The sequence below is a fragment of the Oryzias latipes genome, chromosome 24, assembly GCF_002234675.1.
Source record: "Oryzias latipes chromosome 24, ASM223467v1".
Taxonomy (NCBI): Eukaryota; Metazoa; Chordata; class Actinopteri; order Beloniformes; family Adrianichthyidae; genus Oryzias; species Oryzias latipes.
In genome coordinates this window covers 21,742,907-21,758,418 of record NC_019882.2, presented here as the reverse complement: position 1 = coordinate 21,758,418, position 15,512 = coordinate 21,742,907, and the positions used below count along the sequence as shown (strand labels likewise).

General features: G+C 40.1%; 1 protein-coding gene across 1 annotated transcript in view; it reads right to left on the bottom strand.

Annotated features, from left to right (window-relative positions):
• Window positions 1-14,732, bottom strand: part of lama4 (laminin subunit alpha 4) — a 41,476-nt gene extending 26,744 nt beyond the window's left edge. Inside the window, exons 1-5 of the mRNA XM_023952973.1 lie at window positions 14,277-14,732; window positions 1,484-1,585; window positions 1,274-1,401; window positions 1,110-1,190; window positions 579-793 (exon numbers count right to left, since the gene is read on the bottom strand). Coding sequence (XP_023808741.1) covers window positions 579-793; window positions 1,110-1,190; window positions 1,274-1,401; window positions 1,484-1,585; window positions 14,277-14,384 — 634 coding nt within the window. The 5' untranslated portion in view covers window positions 14,385-14,732. The remainder of the gene's footprint in view (window positions 1-578; window positions 794-1,109; window positions 1,191-1,273; window positions 1,402-1,483; window positions 1,586-14,276) is intronic.
• Between the last annotated feature and the right edge of the window lie 780 nt (window positions 14,733-15,512).

Here is a 15,512-nt window from a genome sequence, read left to right as displayed (position 1 = left end):
TTAATGGTTAGAAAGTCTGACTTCTATCACAATGTTCTTCATAACAGGGGTGGGATTATATAAGTTCACTTCTTTCCACTCCCTTTCAATCAATATTTATTAATGTGTCTAATTATCCTCAGTTTGATTCATCATTGCATGACTTTATAACTGATGGTTGTATTGTTTTCGTGTATTATTCTTATTTGACTGCTTAAAATAAACCATTTCAAATTAAATAAAAAAATGAATCATCGTGAAACTGCAAGGATCACTTTGTGTTTTGCACAAAATATGAACATTTATCAACAACTATCCGAAACTAATCTTAATTAAATTAAAGAATGACAAACTGATGCCCCGCTCCGTATGTTTTGTTTACAGCACCTTCATTTTCTTTCTGAGACTCAACTCAAACTTTCAGATTGTAGAGGTAATGTTGTTTAAATTCGCTTCGTCTCCCTTTTGATTCAAAACTCAACAAATTCACTAATACAAAGAAAAATGTTCACATTTAAAAAACTGAGAAGCAAGGCATGCTCATTATTGTGTTTTCAGGTTTATTCTATATCTGTTAAGGAGTGAGACTGACTGTTTACCTCTGCAGTTTTTGCTGTCGATGGCGTCGCCGTAGTAACCGGGGGCGCAGCGTTCACAGTTGGTGCCCGCAGTGTTGCCCCAGCAGTGTTGACAGTGGCCTGTCACGTTGTGGCACTCACTGAAGATCAGGTTGGGGTCAGAGTTGCCGTTGCAATCACACTTCTTGCAAGAGTCACCAATTTCCATTGGGTTGCCGTAGTAACCAGGGGCACACCTTGATTATTGTGAAAAGGATATAACGTTTAATCGAGTGATGGAGTCTGGTTATGTTAAAAAGAACTTTCTTTTTTGGGGATTTGGTGTCTTTTCTGTTTTGTGACAGACGGTATTGGCGTGTCATCATGGCAGACACTTTCTAACATTATGACGGCAGTTTACCTGTTCATACTGCAAACAGATGTTAGACACATCAACGTTTGTGTCAGATATTACAGTGGAAGTAGACAAGACTGCATTTTGTAAAAAAGTGAACATTCACTGTTCAAAACATTCACTAGTTGAGACTTGGTCAGTTGTTCAGCAGCACTGACCTCTCACAGTAATGCCCTGCATACCCTTCCTGGCAAATGCATCTTAGAGTAGCGCCTCTGCTTTCACAGCGCACAGCAAAGCTGGTTGGACAAATAGAGAAAAGACTTTCAGAGGAGCCACGCCCCCTTGCCATTACTCAACTTTAGAGTTGGGTCAGACTTACTTGTTGGACGGGCTGGAGAGGGGGCAGGCGCACGGTTCGCAGTTGAGCTGTCCATTCAGGCCCACAGCTAGACTGTATCCTTCCTGACACAGCTCACAGAAGTCCCCTGTGCTGGGGACCCTACAGTTCTGATAGGATGGATTGATAAAGTGTCTGTGGCATCACTCATCTATTCAAAAACTTCTTCAAAAGTCTGTAGGGGAAACTTACAATGCAGACACCTGTGATGTCCTCGCAGTAGTCAGCCTTGCCTAAGCAGTTACAGCGCAGACATTCTCCGTGCTCGCTCAGGAAAGATCCTTTTTCACAAACCTGCAAAAGAATCAAGCTTTTTTAGACGTGTCGGCCCCCAGGCACTGTGTGCACCTGCACACTAGCTTCACATTTGAATATATCATTATGCCCTTTAAAAAAAAATGATAAGAGAATGTTTTCCTGCATTAACAACCAAGTAAAGTAAAAAATGTTAAAAAATAATGACACCGTCAAGCTTTAGTTTAATAGTGCACAAGTTTGGGTAATGCTGAGTTTATGTTTTAGATGTATTTGGAGATTCAGGAAATAAAAGAAAGATTAATAATCAATTATATATCAGGGGAAATAAAAGAGAAAATATCAAATCATTTTAGTAGAACATAAGATCATGCCAAAGGAATCAATATTCTTTAATATCAATCAGTTTTTTTTATGTGCTCCTTAAGGTAACAGTCAAAAAACGGGCAATGCAGGCCACTGTAAAGTGAGTTTTGTTGGCTCCTCCCACAATCTCACCTGCTCATACATATTCTTGTTCACCCAGACTTGGCATCCCTTGGGGATACACCACCAGCCCATACATGACCACGACTTAATATAAGCACAACTGCCCTTGTGTGGATTTTAGGACCATGGGTCCCTTGGTTTAATACAACGCACAACAGCAGTAATAAAGGTGCTAGCAAAACAAGAATACACAGAGTCTCAGCGTTGCCATTCATTGATCCTGGACTGTAAAATAGAGCAAAGTTCAACTAGAAAAAAAAACAAAGTCCATCAAACCTGCTGGACATTTAACCTTTTAGCTGTTTTCAGGAACTCCAAATTCTTGTTGTTTGTGAGTAAATGGTTTAGGTGCTCCTTCCAGCGATCTTGTTCTTCCAGAGCTAGTTTGACAGCCACGAGTTCTCAGAATTGTTATTACACATAGCAGGGAAGCACACTTTGATGAACACAACCATCTGACTCAGAATGTTGTGACAGAACTGCACCAACACCAAAGTCAGACGTGTTTACTTCAACTATAAACTGTTCCTTAGGGTCAGCCATGGTAAGGACAGGAGCCATGGTAAACCAGGTTTTTGATTAGGTGAAAGCTTAATCTGCATCAGGGGACCATGTAAATGTTTTATTATTGGATATCAAGACAACTAACTGTAATTGCAAAGCCTACATACCTTTGAAGGGATAGGCTCCAGCAGCCTCCGATGACAGGTCGTACAGATGTTAGATTTAAACTCAACTAGCCACTTTTGACAGAAGCTTCAAAATGTCTTTATATTATTATGAATTTGCAAAAATGCTAAAGGATCTTAACGTAACATTATGGCCAAATCCGATTTGCCTCTCTCCCTATTGCTCTAGTTGTTGGGGCATTGGGGGCTTTAGTGGTGTCCAAACTTGTTTTTTTTAGGGGGAGCAATAAGCACTTATGGCTGGACATATATGGACTGGCAGCTACGTGGTATTGTAGATGACTGGCGACTATTCATGACATCATTAAGCGATAGTAACGTTCAAATTTGAAGACACTATTTTCCATATCTCTCCACTTGGATGGATAAATGTAGGGTTAGGGAGAAGCCATAAGGTGAGGGAAGCAATTCCGATCCGCCCTACATCTATAGAAAAACAGTTGTGCTCATAAGTTGACATACCCTGGAAGATGTTATGATTTCTTGATAACACAAAAATGTTTTTTTCCAGTTGTAGTTGTTGGTTGGGTGAAACCATTTATTGTCAAAAAATGCTGTTTACCCTTTTTAACAGAAACTCTTACTATCTAAGGAGACAAACAAAGGTGCAGACAAAGATAGAAGCTAAAATGTTCTCCAAACTGTTTGCCTTTTAAAAAGGCCTTCAATACCAGCACCTGTTTGATAAAAACTAAAAGTATCCTTGTTTTTATACTGTCATACGTGGGACAGAGAATTAAAACATTTAATCCTCCAAATCCATGTTTTTCTGCTCTAATAACTAGAAAAATGATTAAACAAACTAAGGGAATAAAGTTGTGCTTGACCAACTTCACTTTGTGAACATTCATAACCTACTCCATTTCTTACTGGCAGGTAAATTTAAGACTCAATATCAACAAAACCTTGAATTATGTCCTGAACAATACTGCTCCTGATACTTTGGGGTGCTGTCATTAGTTTTTCCCAGACAAATTTCTCTGTCATGAGCCTGTCACATCACTTTGAAGCTACTCAACTCAAGGAGGCTCACAGAAGCTCTTTGTCTGCTGCCGCCTGCAGGAACTCTGCCACTGACCTTCTTCTTTTACGCTTCCAGCCAGACATTGATTCTGTTTATATTCCCAGAGGATGGAAGTATTGTACTTAGGCCTGTGACTCATACTTTGATATTCACAAAAGAGATGAACACAAAGAGAAGCTTGTGGACAGCTGACTCACAATCTGCATTTAATGGCAGCTCTGATTCTTCCTGCAGACTTATTTCCTATTGGATTCCATGATCAGTAGCAGACCACAGCAACATGTTACCTTGTCTTTACGAATGTTTAGTACTCAGTGGCAAAAACGTTCCAAAAGGTTTCTCGGCAGGAGTAATAAAGAACAAAATTCCAGATAAAATCTTCACCCATTTTAGAGACAACTGGAAAGGATGGATCAGGAATGAATCCATCAGAGAAACCAGTAGATGTTTTGGAAATAAAGCCAAAAACAAAAGGAATTGTGATGGTTGGGATAAAAATTTGTCGGTAAAAGAAATTTTGTTCTTACAATGCTCCATCCACAGTCTTTGATGACAGTAAAGCGCATATCATTGGAATTTTAATGTGGTAAAACATTTTGACATTAGATGTTAAGATGATGTGGTTGCATGGTGGTGTATTGGTTCTCTAGCCTAACAGTGAGAAGTGTCCTGATTCAAGTCCTGGCAAGGTTCTTTCTGTGTGAAGTTTCCATGTTCTTCTCATGTATCAGTGGGTTTTCTCTTAAAACTCTGGTTTCCACATATGAGTCAAAGTCAACTGGCGATTCTTAATTGTCTCTAGATGTGATTGTGTGTTTGATTGATTGTGTGGCCTTGAAACAGACTGGTCATCGCTCCAGGGTGTATCCTGCCTTTGCCCAACAGTAGCTAAAATAATGACCACATGATCCTAGAAGACATTCAGGTTTGGAAAATTGATGGATGTTGAGAGGATCTATCCGTCTACATATCACTCTATCCATCTACCCACCATCTTTTCTCAATCATTTCTAAAGATCTCGTCAAGACACTTGTAAATGCCTGTTTTCTATGGAGTTATTTCAGTCTCAATAATCAGAAATGCACACAACCGGTTTCACAAATACACACGCTCCGATTCACAAATGTCATTCTATGCAAACGTGAAAAATAAATTCGGAAATACACACCCTGTGTTTCACAAACACACAGATTGTGTTTCACACATGCACACTAAATGTTTTACAAATGCACAATAAGTGTTTCTCACAAATGTGCACACTGTTTTTCACAAAAACATTTTAGACATTCACAATAAATGTATCAAAAATGCACAGTAGGTGCTTCACAAACATGATTTTTAGGTACACATGTGATGTGAACTCACAGATCATTCGAACTGCAGAATGTGCATTCAAAATCCCGTTCTCATTTGTGAATCTCCCCGTGTGTGTGAGAGATTTTTCTACGGTGAATATTGAGACTCATCTGACGGAGCGGGTCAACTAATGTCACCATTGGCTAGTGAATCTGTCAATCAAACTCATCGGCAAAGCAGGCGGGTTCGCTTTTAGCCAATCGAATGGCCCCTTACACTTTCTCTACGCTTTCTGCGGGTGGCAAAAGCCCCGCCCATATTTGATTCTGTACCAGTCGATCGTTAGCGTGTTAGCCCTAGCATGGCTTGTCGGTTTATTGCCTTCGGTTGTCAAAAATGACTGGCTTGTGCAACTTTTCAGTGGACCTGGGAGCAAGGCAACAGTGGTTGAATGCAGTTGAATTGAATCCATCGAACTCTGTACTGGTCATGGGATTTACAATGAACGTTTCACTCGGGATCGTTTGTACGTTATTCTCTTAGCTTTCATGCTAGCGTCATTTCAACACTCAGACACGGTTTTGATCATATGAAGGTGGAGGAGAAAATTTTCAACTTCCACAGGTTTTGTGGAGAAACTGGCATCACTTTGCTCCGTACCACGCAGTGGGACTACATTACCTCAAGTTCATCTCACTGTCAATCACAGATACCCAATACACCTCCCCTGCTCAGCCCGAAGTCACTTTGCTGGACCTTAATTTTATTTTTTTAATAACTCAAATATCATTGATTTTATATTGTAACCATATACATATACACCTCTTGGCCAGGTCACCCTTGCAAAAAAGATCCTCATCTCTCTGGGTTTTATAGCTGGTTAAATACTACACAACAAAAGATGGTCATAGAACAACAAAGTGCAAACATTCACCCTTTATTACAGAGTAAAATTCAGAGAAAACATGGACAGATTAAAACATCAAAATTTAAGCAAATGTGGGATCTCTACTGATTTGAATTTTATTTAAAGTGGAACTAATTTTCATAACTTCCTTACATACAATGAAGTCCCTTGAACAATACAGCAGTATTGATTTGAACTCTGTCTTCCTCCCCTCAGTCTCTCTTCTTCTGTGTGTAATTATGTCGCCTAAATTAAGTTCTAAACAAACGGGACAGTAAAGATGTAATTCCACTCCCAAACGGTCTGAATTAAACAATGGGTTGATGTCGTCTTGCAGTTCCAACATTTGTGGACCCAAAAGGGGACTGTCCCATACCGGGACATTGATCCCAGGATGAGGTTCAGTCATGGATCCACTCTCCTCCCATTCAATCTCTGGAACCAGCATACCCTGACAAAAAAAAAAAAGATACTGTTTATGAACAGCCCTGTTTTTTTTGTGTTTTAGATTATGTAGGAACAGACACCCACTAATAATAACTTATCTTGTTGCTGGCAGGCAGACCTCATATCTCCATAACTGTTTATAATTTGCAAATAAGTGAACCTTAACAAAGTAGTGACATTAGTACATATGATGGCTCATAATGCCATGCATTGTGATGCATTTTGAACTTGCAGATGTGCTATTCTTCCTACAAACAAACAATTTAGGGAAATTGTTTGCACCGCACAACTATAATACTTTTCATTCATTTTTGATGAAAATTCCTTGTAGTCATTGTGATTTCATCATACTGTTCTTGATACTTTCCACTTTAGTCGAACTGCACACAAATCAGTTGTCCAGTACAGTGAGATTAAATAAAGCAGTGTTTTTCAACCAGTGTGTGTGCCGCGGCACAATAGTGTGCCGTGGGAGATGGTCAAGTGTGCCGTGGGGAATTGCCCTACTTCACTGATCTAAAACCGTTTCCCATCTCCAGGAAATCAGCTCTTTGTTCATCCAAACAGGCCCTGATAAAACACTGAGTAGTGAGGAATATGAGAGATCTTAAAATGACTTTTTCTTTGTGTTTATTTAATTCTATAAAATACATTTTGATAAGGTTGACGGTACCGTGATTTAGCTGCAGCTATAACTGTGTAAGGAAAAGTCGCGCCCCTTTAACTGTCTCCGCCAATCATTCTTGAAGGCTTAATCACATGTCATCAGTCTGACCAATCAGAAGTGGTTAAAGTCTTTACTTCCTTGTTCTTAATTCTGCTGGTAAAGTCGCTCAGTTATAACAAAATACCAGCTAAAGCTCGTCTTTAGCGGTGTAACTTTCCACAAATTCCGGTGTCAGACCGTGGAACAAGAGAACAAAGGTTGAAAAACACTGAAATAAAGCAGAAACAGGGTTCTGGGTCAAGCCCAACTGCCACAGCTGATTTGGTGTCATGCTTTGCTCCGTCCTGATTGGATGGCTGTCCCACGCGTCACTAAACACATCCAAACTGGCCTGAATGCGTGGTAGGAAAATATAGTGGCAGCAGAATACGTGATGTTACTGATATTGAGCAAGTCTTGGTCCTCAGGAGAGTGCAGGATGTTGTAATATAAACCAGTAACAGTCATGAAGACATCACACCAGAGGGGCTCAATCCTGTATTTGGAAAAAGCAAAAAGAAATATTATATTGTCAGATTTATTTTTAATACATCATTCACTTTTATGTATATATTAAAGCGTCTAAAACTAGGTTCAACTCACCGTTGATTGTGTGTACACTTTTGCTGCAATGAAGCCGTTTGTGTCAGTTCTACGTACTGTGAGCATTACCTCGGCTATGCCCACATTTTCTCCTCCGTGATCTCCTCTCACCCTGACAACAACATGAAAATCATGTCTCAAACACATAATTACAAATGCATCGCCAATACGGTACACATCAATTTAAAATGTAATGTTCTTATGTATGATGCCAATAAGTAGAATTTCTAGGTTAGATAAATTGCAGGAGTGGGTTACATGTATCACTGGGGGAAACATTGAGGTGAGAGAGACTGTTAAGGGGGGGGGGTAAAATGTTATCCATGAGGGGAAAGAGTTTTAGAGTTGCCTTTGTTTTCAGAGGAGTCTAAAAAAGTTATTTTATTTTTGTACAAATAACCAAGTACTTATACTGCCTGATATGTGAATGAAATATTTCTTTATGAATAACATGAATACCTCAGAGGAAAACCATACACGTTCACAGCGTCACTGAAGAAGGCCAAGTCTGCACAGTTGTTGTCTGCTATCTTCAGGTACAAGATCTATGGAATACAAGTACAAATACTTTCAACTGACAGATATTTACAGGGGCAAAAATGCTAAATTCCCAATTGATAGGTAAAACAGTAATACAATAGGATGATAAAATATGAAATAGAATAGAATAGAAGGGTATTTAATAATCCCTGAGGAAATTTTTTAAAAAATGGCCATCTTAAAAAAACACAAACACACATGCATTACAAATAGAAATATCACAAAATAAAAAGATTGATAAAAAAGGTAAATAATTGGAAAATCAGTGGGTAAAATTAAAAGAAATTACTTGTAAGATGCCCTGCCAGAGAGTTGTATTGCCTGATGTCAGGAGGAACAAAAGATTGTCACGCTGTCACGCTTCAGTAATTCCTGGAGAATAAATAAAAACATGACAAACATGGATTAGATCATTTAGCTGTCTGAGATTAAATTACATCATTTTCAAATATTTGAAAGGGGAATTTTTTAAAACACTCTTGCTATGATAACTTGAGCTTGTAGTAAAGAACAGCGTTAAAAAGAAACAATCAGAGACAAGACACTGATCACAGGAAGCCTGTGTGTAATACTTACAGTAACTTCTACTCCAATCACTGTTGACAGCATATTTCTCCCATCCACCCTTTCTGTGACTACTTATCGACTACAAAACAGACTAAAAACATAATGTTTGGGATTCTTGTCATTACGTCATTGGAAGTAAAGATACGGGGATTTTAGTGGCTGTTACTCTGACACAATCTCACAGGGCTGGTCATCACAATGAATACGGGTTCTAACGTTAGAAACTTAATGAGGCTTCTTTCATTCTCAGTGGATTCATGTATGTTGTTATGTTTAAAAAATGCCGTTTTCATGAATGTCATATGAATTTACTTTGTTTCACATATCCACCCCGTCTTAAAGTCTGGGTTGTGAAAAGACTGTGTCTAACTTTAACCCGGATCGCGTTTACATAAAGGCAGCACACGGAACAACTAACTAGTTAGCATAGCATAGCATCAGTGTTTAAACAAATCCCCGTCTCTAAATCAATACTTTTTATTAAACTTTCTGTGCTGCTGTAAATCCGGCATGCTTTTCCCCTTAGTTCTATCTGAATCATGTTAAGAACCTACAGATCATTGGCTATAGACGCTAGCTTGAACCGACACCGGCTTGAAGTTCACTCACAAAGGCAGACACAACTTGAGTCGAAAGCCGGCTAGTTTCGAGGCCCCTGGTTGTAGTTACTCGTGTTGTGTGAAGAGCTGGTAAAACTTGACAAAACCATAAGTCCTCCCCCGCTTTAAAACCATTAAAAAAAATATGACCGCACAGGCAAAGCAAAGCTAAGCTATAGCGGTGGGGGTACTCTGCAAACGACTCGGCTGAAATGTTTATAAAGCATTCACACATGTCACTTGGCTAAGGAGAACGCTTCAACTTAGTATTCAATAACATTACAGGACGTACAACGAGGGAATAATAATCAAATAAGTGCATTACTTACGGGCTGAGACTGATCCCGTTCGGAAGACCTCTCCGCCATGTTTGCCGCCCGCGTCCTCCCAACTGCTGTGCTGAACAGCTCCCTCCCTCGTCAGTTGAGAGTGAAGAGTGTAAGGGGCCATTCGATTGGCTAAAAGCGAACCCGCCTGCTTTGCCGATGAGTTTGATTGACAGATTCACTAGCCAATGGTGAGATTAGTTGACCCGCTCCGTCAGATGAGTCTCAGTATTCACCGTAGAAAAATCTCTCACACACACGGGGAGATTCACAAACGAGAACGGGATTTTGAATGCACAGTCTGCAATTCGAATGATCTGTGAGTTCACATCACATGTGTAACTAAAAATCATGTTTGTGAAGCACCTACTGTGCATTTTTGATACATTTATTGTGAATGTCTAAAATGTTTTTGTGAAAAACAGTGTGCACATTTGTGAGAAACACTTATTGTGCATTTGTAAAACATTTAGTGTGCATGTGTGAAACACAATGTGTGTGTTTGTGAAACACAGGGTGTGTATTTCCGAATTTATTTTTCACGTTTGCATAGAATGACATTTGTGAATCGGAGCGTGTGTATTTGTGAAACCGGTTGTGTGCATTTCTGATTATTGAGACTGAAATAACTCCATAGTATGTTTTCTGGATGTACAGTCCAAAGGTCTTAGCAAACTGTCAATCTCTACCAGTGCTCTTAACAGACATGTTCTACTTGTTTGGCCTTTCTGTGTAGTTTAATAAAACTTCCCTACAATATGAGCAAATGTTTGTTTCCAATTTATATATAAAAACTGAGCAGAACTATAAAAAGATCATTTTTTCTTTAGTGTATTTAGAAATAAAATTGCAAAGATGAACAAAATCAGGCTAAATACAACTCCAGTTTTAAAAGGAGACACAACTAATAACAGATTAGTATATTTTATTAGATCTTTTGAGTTAAGACACCTAATACAGAAAACCTCACCGGTACTTTGATGGACAAAATAGTTCTGTTTATTTTTCTGAATTAAACAAAGGCAGAAGATGCATCTAAATCTTTGAAAAGTCTAGCAAACAGGATCTCCCAAGAGCTCATTTCAGTCATATGTTTACCATCTGTGGACTCAGCTGTGATTGATTCCTCTATTTCCAGTCATCCTTGCAGCTAAGCTATGTCACATGTCTGAGCAAAGCCAAACGGCTGAAGCAGAGCAAATGCAGTCAGGCAACTGAAACACTCAGAAATTACACGTGCAGCAGGAAAATCCTGCTGGAGTCTGTGATGATCAAACACACCCAGACATGCACCCCACGGTCACTGAACATGACCGACAACAGCTGAAACCCAGAACTGAATCACTTCCTGACTGGCTTAAATCTTTTTGGTAACCGTCCTGATGACCTTCAGGGTATCAGAACCAGTCTGTCCGAGTATGAGGCCTCTCTGAATGGAATAAACTGTGGAGGTCTCATCTGGCTATGCAGCTGCAAGTTCACTCTGTAATGCTGACTATTTCCATACTCTTCCCACTGAAAGCAAACAAAGAGCACATTCAGCCCATGTCATAAACAAAGCTGCTGCTTCCAGAGTTTAAATCCTTTACTGTTTTGACACTTTACCTCTCATTGCATTTGGTTCGCCAGATTTCAAGACTAACTCTACCCAAAGCAAACCACTCTGCTCAAGAGTCTGCAAGTATCTCCTCATAGCTTACACAGATTGTTTTTTTTTTTTTAATTTGTTAGGGTTTGTGTATTTTGTGGGGCTGTTTGCGTTTTCCCAGGAAGGGGAATCATGAGGTTTTTATGTTAAAGCTCTCCTCTTTAAAGGTTTTCTTTGCTGGATTTAGTCATGAAAATGTTCCCCCGGAAAGCACAAATCCCAGGTCATAAGAACCTCATCCTGTCCTTGTTACTGTGTAAGGGTTGTCTTGAAAATGGAGCCAAGCTTCCTACTAACTGACCTTGGGGTCACAAAAAAAGCAAACAAACTCAAAACAACTTAAAACAAAAATAAGGAAGTTTAAGTTATTCTAAAGATTGTAGATGGTTTGTTGATGACATTTGTTTGGGGATGAAATCCACATCTGGATGTGGAACCACTAATTCCACATTTGGTACTTTGGTTATATAAACACACGAGTCCAACCTGCTCTTTTCATGGTTTGATAAGTGCACATTTTTCCACTCACTCTCACTTTGCTTGTGCACAACAGCTTTGACGAGGGCGATCCAGCTGTCAGTGTCAGCACTGATAAAGTTCATCAGTGGTTCAAAGTGTGAGCGGTTGCTAATGCCTGCATGTTGCACCAGATAGATCTTTCCTCCCCACTGCAGTCAGAATTTCTGCAGCAATTCAAAGCCCCATAACTGTAGAAAGTCCACGGGTTTAATGTCTGGGGGATGACTGGCCTAGGCATCCTAAAAGTCTTTACCACATGCCTATAATGTTTATTTCACATGGGTCTAACACTTTTGCAACTTTTTATTTAGTCCATGACAACTTCTAACCCAGTTAGACCACCAGACGCCTATGTGGGCCCCATACACATATATTGGCTGTGAGCGGAAAGAACATTTTGACCTGCTGCTCAACTATTGAAAATGGGCAATGGGACATGCAAATGAAACAAAACTACCATCTACATCACTGCTCCAAACACTTACAGAGGATCGAACACCAAACTGATCGAGTGAAGTTCCACGGAAACTCTGTTGAGCATAGTTTGACCTGCTATTTAGTCTTTGCAAAAGCCACAAACACAGGTAATAATGTGCATGGAAAAGGAAAACTCCACCAGTAGAAACTGGCCAGAACCACGTGGTTCAGCCTGAGCTTGAATTAATCTTTTTTGGGAAAGTTATCTTGCTTGTTTTCAGATATTTTTCCAATAATTAATTTTGTTATGTATTGTTTTAGGTTTGTAATCAGATGTTAATTTCAAGGACTCTGTAAATGGAATTGGTTCAGATTGCTCTCGCCACACTGTCAAACTTTGGTTTTGGGTTGCTTTAAGGAAGTTTGATGTCATGGACGTAACATAGCTCTGATTGACTAGTATGGAAGCAAAGTTGTTTTCAAGCAGCATTGTTTTGCTTAAGCTCTGCTTCAGATGGACCAAACTTAGAGTCTAAAGACTATTGGTCTTGATGGTGTGGATGAATAAATGTTCTCAGGGTGTGTTCTGACTAGAAAAGTCCATTGGTCCAGACCAAGTCCATCTAATTTGGTCCAGATCGAGTCCCAAATCTTGTGCTTGGTCTTCTGTTTCGAACTTAGCATTTAAACAAAACCACATTCCTGACCAGGAATTATGAGGCCGGGACAAAGCAACGAGAGGAAGAAATCCTGCACTTTGTAATCCGTGTCAGGATAGTTCACTTACTTAAACTTAATTTTTCTCTGGCCAATTTTGAGCGCCTGTATTAATGTCAGGAACAACACTTTTTCTTGTTACTTTGGCACGGCTGACTCATTCTGCAAGGCGGTCACTGGCAAGAAGACTTGCCGTGTGTGCTTTAACTAAGAGGATGCTAGTGGCCACAATGCTGGCAATGAGAAGGTACACTTAAAACTGTTTATGACATATAGATTGTCGGGAAAACAATGTGATAAGCAATGTGTATCATGTCACAGCCAATCAAATTTCATTGAGTTGCTGTGTCTTATTGCTGTTCCACATTTCTCCCTGGCTGTAGCCCTTGTGCTATCCTAGGCACTTTAACATTGGGAGTGGGGTCATCTAGACCCACTAGACAGTGCTCTGAACCTTTTTTCTTCAATGATTTGTGATCTTCACTGGTGTCCATGGATTACATGAAATCTTTCCACCTTTATCCACCTTTGTCATGGTAGGGAGAACACGTAAATGGAAGGGTGGGGTCATCTAAGATAGCACAAGGGCGAACCAAATGAATCCAGTCTGAATACACCCTAAATTATTGAAAATCGTTTTTCTATATTGTGAAATGTTTTTCTAAAGTCGATTTAGGAATCTATCTACCCTGAAGCCAGCTTGTAAACAAGTCCATAACTTTGACATAACATTAACTGAGTTTCTGTCATTCCGTCGCTCTTTTTCAGTAAAATTGAACCTGAACCGTTTTGAGTTGTAATATTTGCGTGCAACAGATGCATCACAGAGGTAACGACTGCTTTTCAGATAAAACTGCAGCTAAAAAAAGTGAGGTAGATGATTGTTTTTTGTGAAAGCCATTGAAGCAGTGGAGCAGACATGAATGTCCTAACACCAGTTTCTGTTCTCACCATTTCTGTAGGTTCGAATAAATAAGGTCAAAGTTGACGTTTTATTTTCACAGATGACTGAAGCAACAGCTGAAGGCTTCTCAAATATGTGTTGTATGTCAAGCACAGCTAGTTAGTTCATGTTATTTATTATGCAGTCGTGACAGACTTGGGCAGCACAAACTCTTACTGTTATGTTTAAACCACTGGCAGACTGAAAACCTTTTAGAACACACAGATTGCTTGTGGACATGAACCTCAGTTAGTGGAGAAAACACAGAAGCAAAAACGTAATGGGCTCTTACCCTGAGCAAAGTCTGCTGCTGTTCCCCCAGCCTGACGGCAGAAGTTGGACACACAATCCCAAAGAGGATGCCCAGCAGGCAGCAGCCAGACAAACATTTAGAAGCCATCAAAGTGTTTACTGATCAGCCCTCTTCCGCTGCTCTCAGTGTCTTGAGGGCAGATCTTCGCTCTGCTGTATCTTTTAGCTCCTCTACTCCAGCGTTTCAGATGCAGCTCTGCCTCTCTTCTCAGCAAAGCCCCATGAAACTAACTTGTGTGAACTTCCTCCCTTTCTCTCTCCTCCTTCGCCCTGACTCCTCTTCCCCAGTTGGCCTGCCTCTCCCTTAGCTGGGGCCCAAATCACATACAGATGGCTGCAAACCCAGAGAAAATCGCTCAGAGGAGAAAGAGCAGCAGCGGGTTTCGTGTCTCTTAGGGAACAGGCGTTACACCCATCCAGATTCAATCCAAGCACTGGCTGCTCGTCTCCATTTTCACCTCTACCCCTCCCCCTCTTTTGGGCCAGGGTGGGCTAAAGCACTAACACTCAGTCTGCACCCAGCAGGCGGAAAAGAAACAGCTGCTCCGGTATCGCGACTCAGCTCCTCCTTGCACATCCAGACATGAGCTCTGTGTTTGTTTACCCAGGTCAGACCATCAAGAGCTGTTGAATTCACAGCAACCAAATGAGGCAGTTTACAGGACGAGCTCCCGTTAGACACTTCCAGCACATTCTCTGTGTAAGAACAGGGCTACTGTCAGGCCCACACCACTGCTCTGGGTTCAGGGGCAGGAAGTCGTGATTCAAAATAGGTCCAGGTCATGCAATGGAGTCCCACAGAGATCCTGTGTCTCAGCCAACCAATAAACAGGAAGTCACATTCCAGCTCTGCATGATAAAAACACCATAAACACAATGAGAGGGAAGTCTCAGGCACATGAATTCTTGGTGAAAAGTTTGCTTTTAATCTGGGCTCAAAAGAGTGTGGACTCCTGATCACCACACATAAAAGATATGAGAAGAATTTGAGATGCAATATTAATTGTTGGATTATTTAGGATTTGCTGTTTGCAGAAAAAAAAGTTTACTGTGCTTTCGTTTTTGTTTTTCTAGTGATAAAGAGTGAAATTCAACAAAACTATCACAAACAAAAAAAGGTGTAAACCCTTTATTTCACCAACATTTACATCTTTTTAAAGTTATTTTTGTGGAATTGGACACATTTTCCCCTTCACTTGCTGTGGCTGCAGCATCT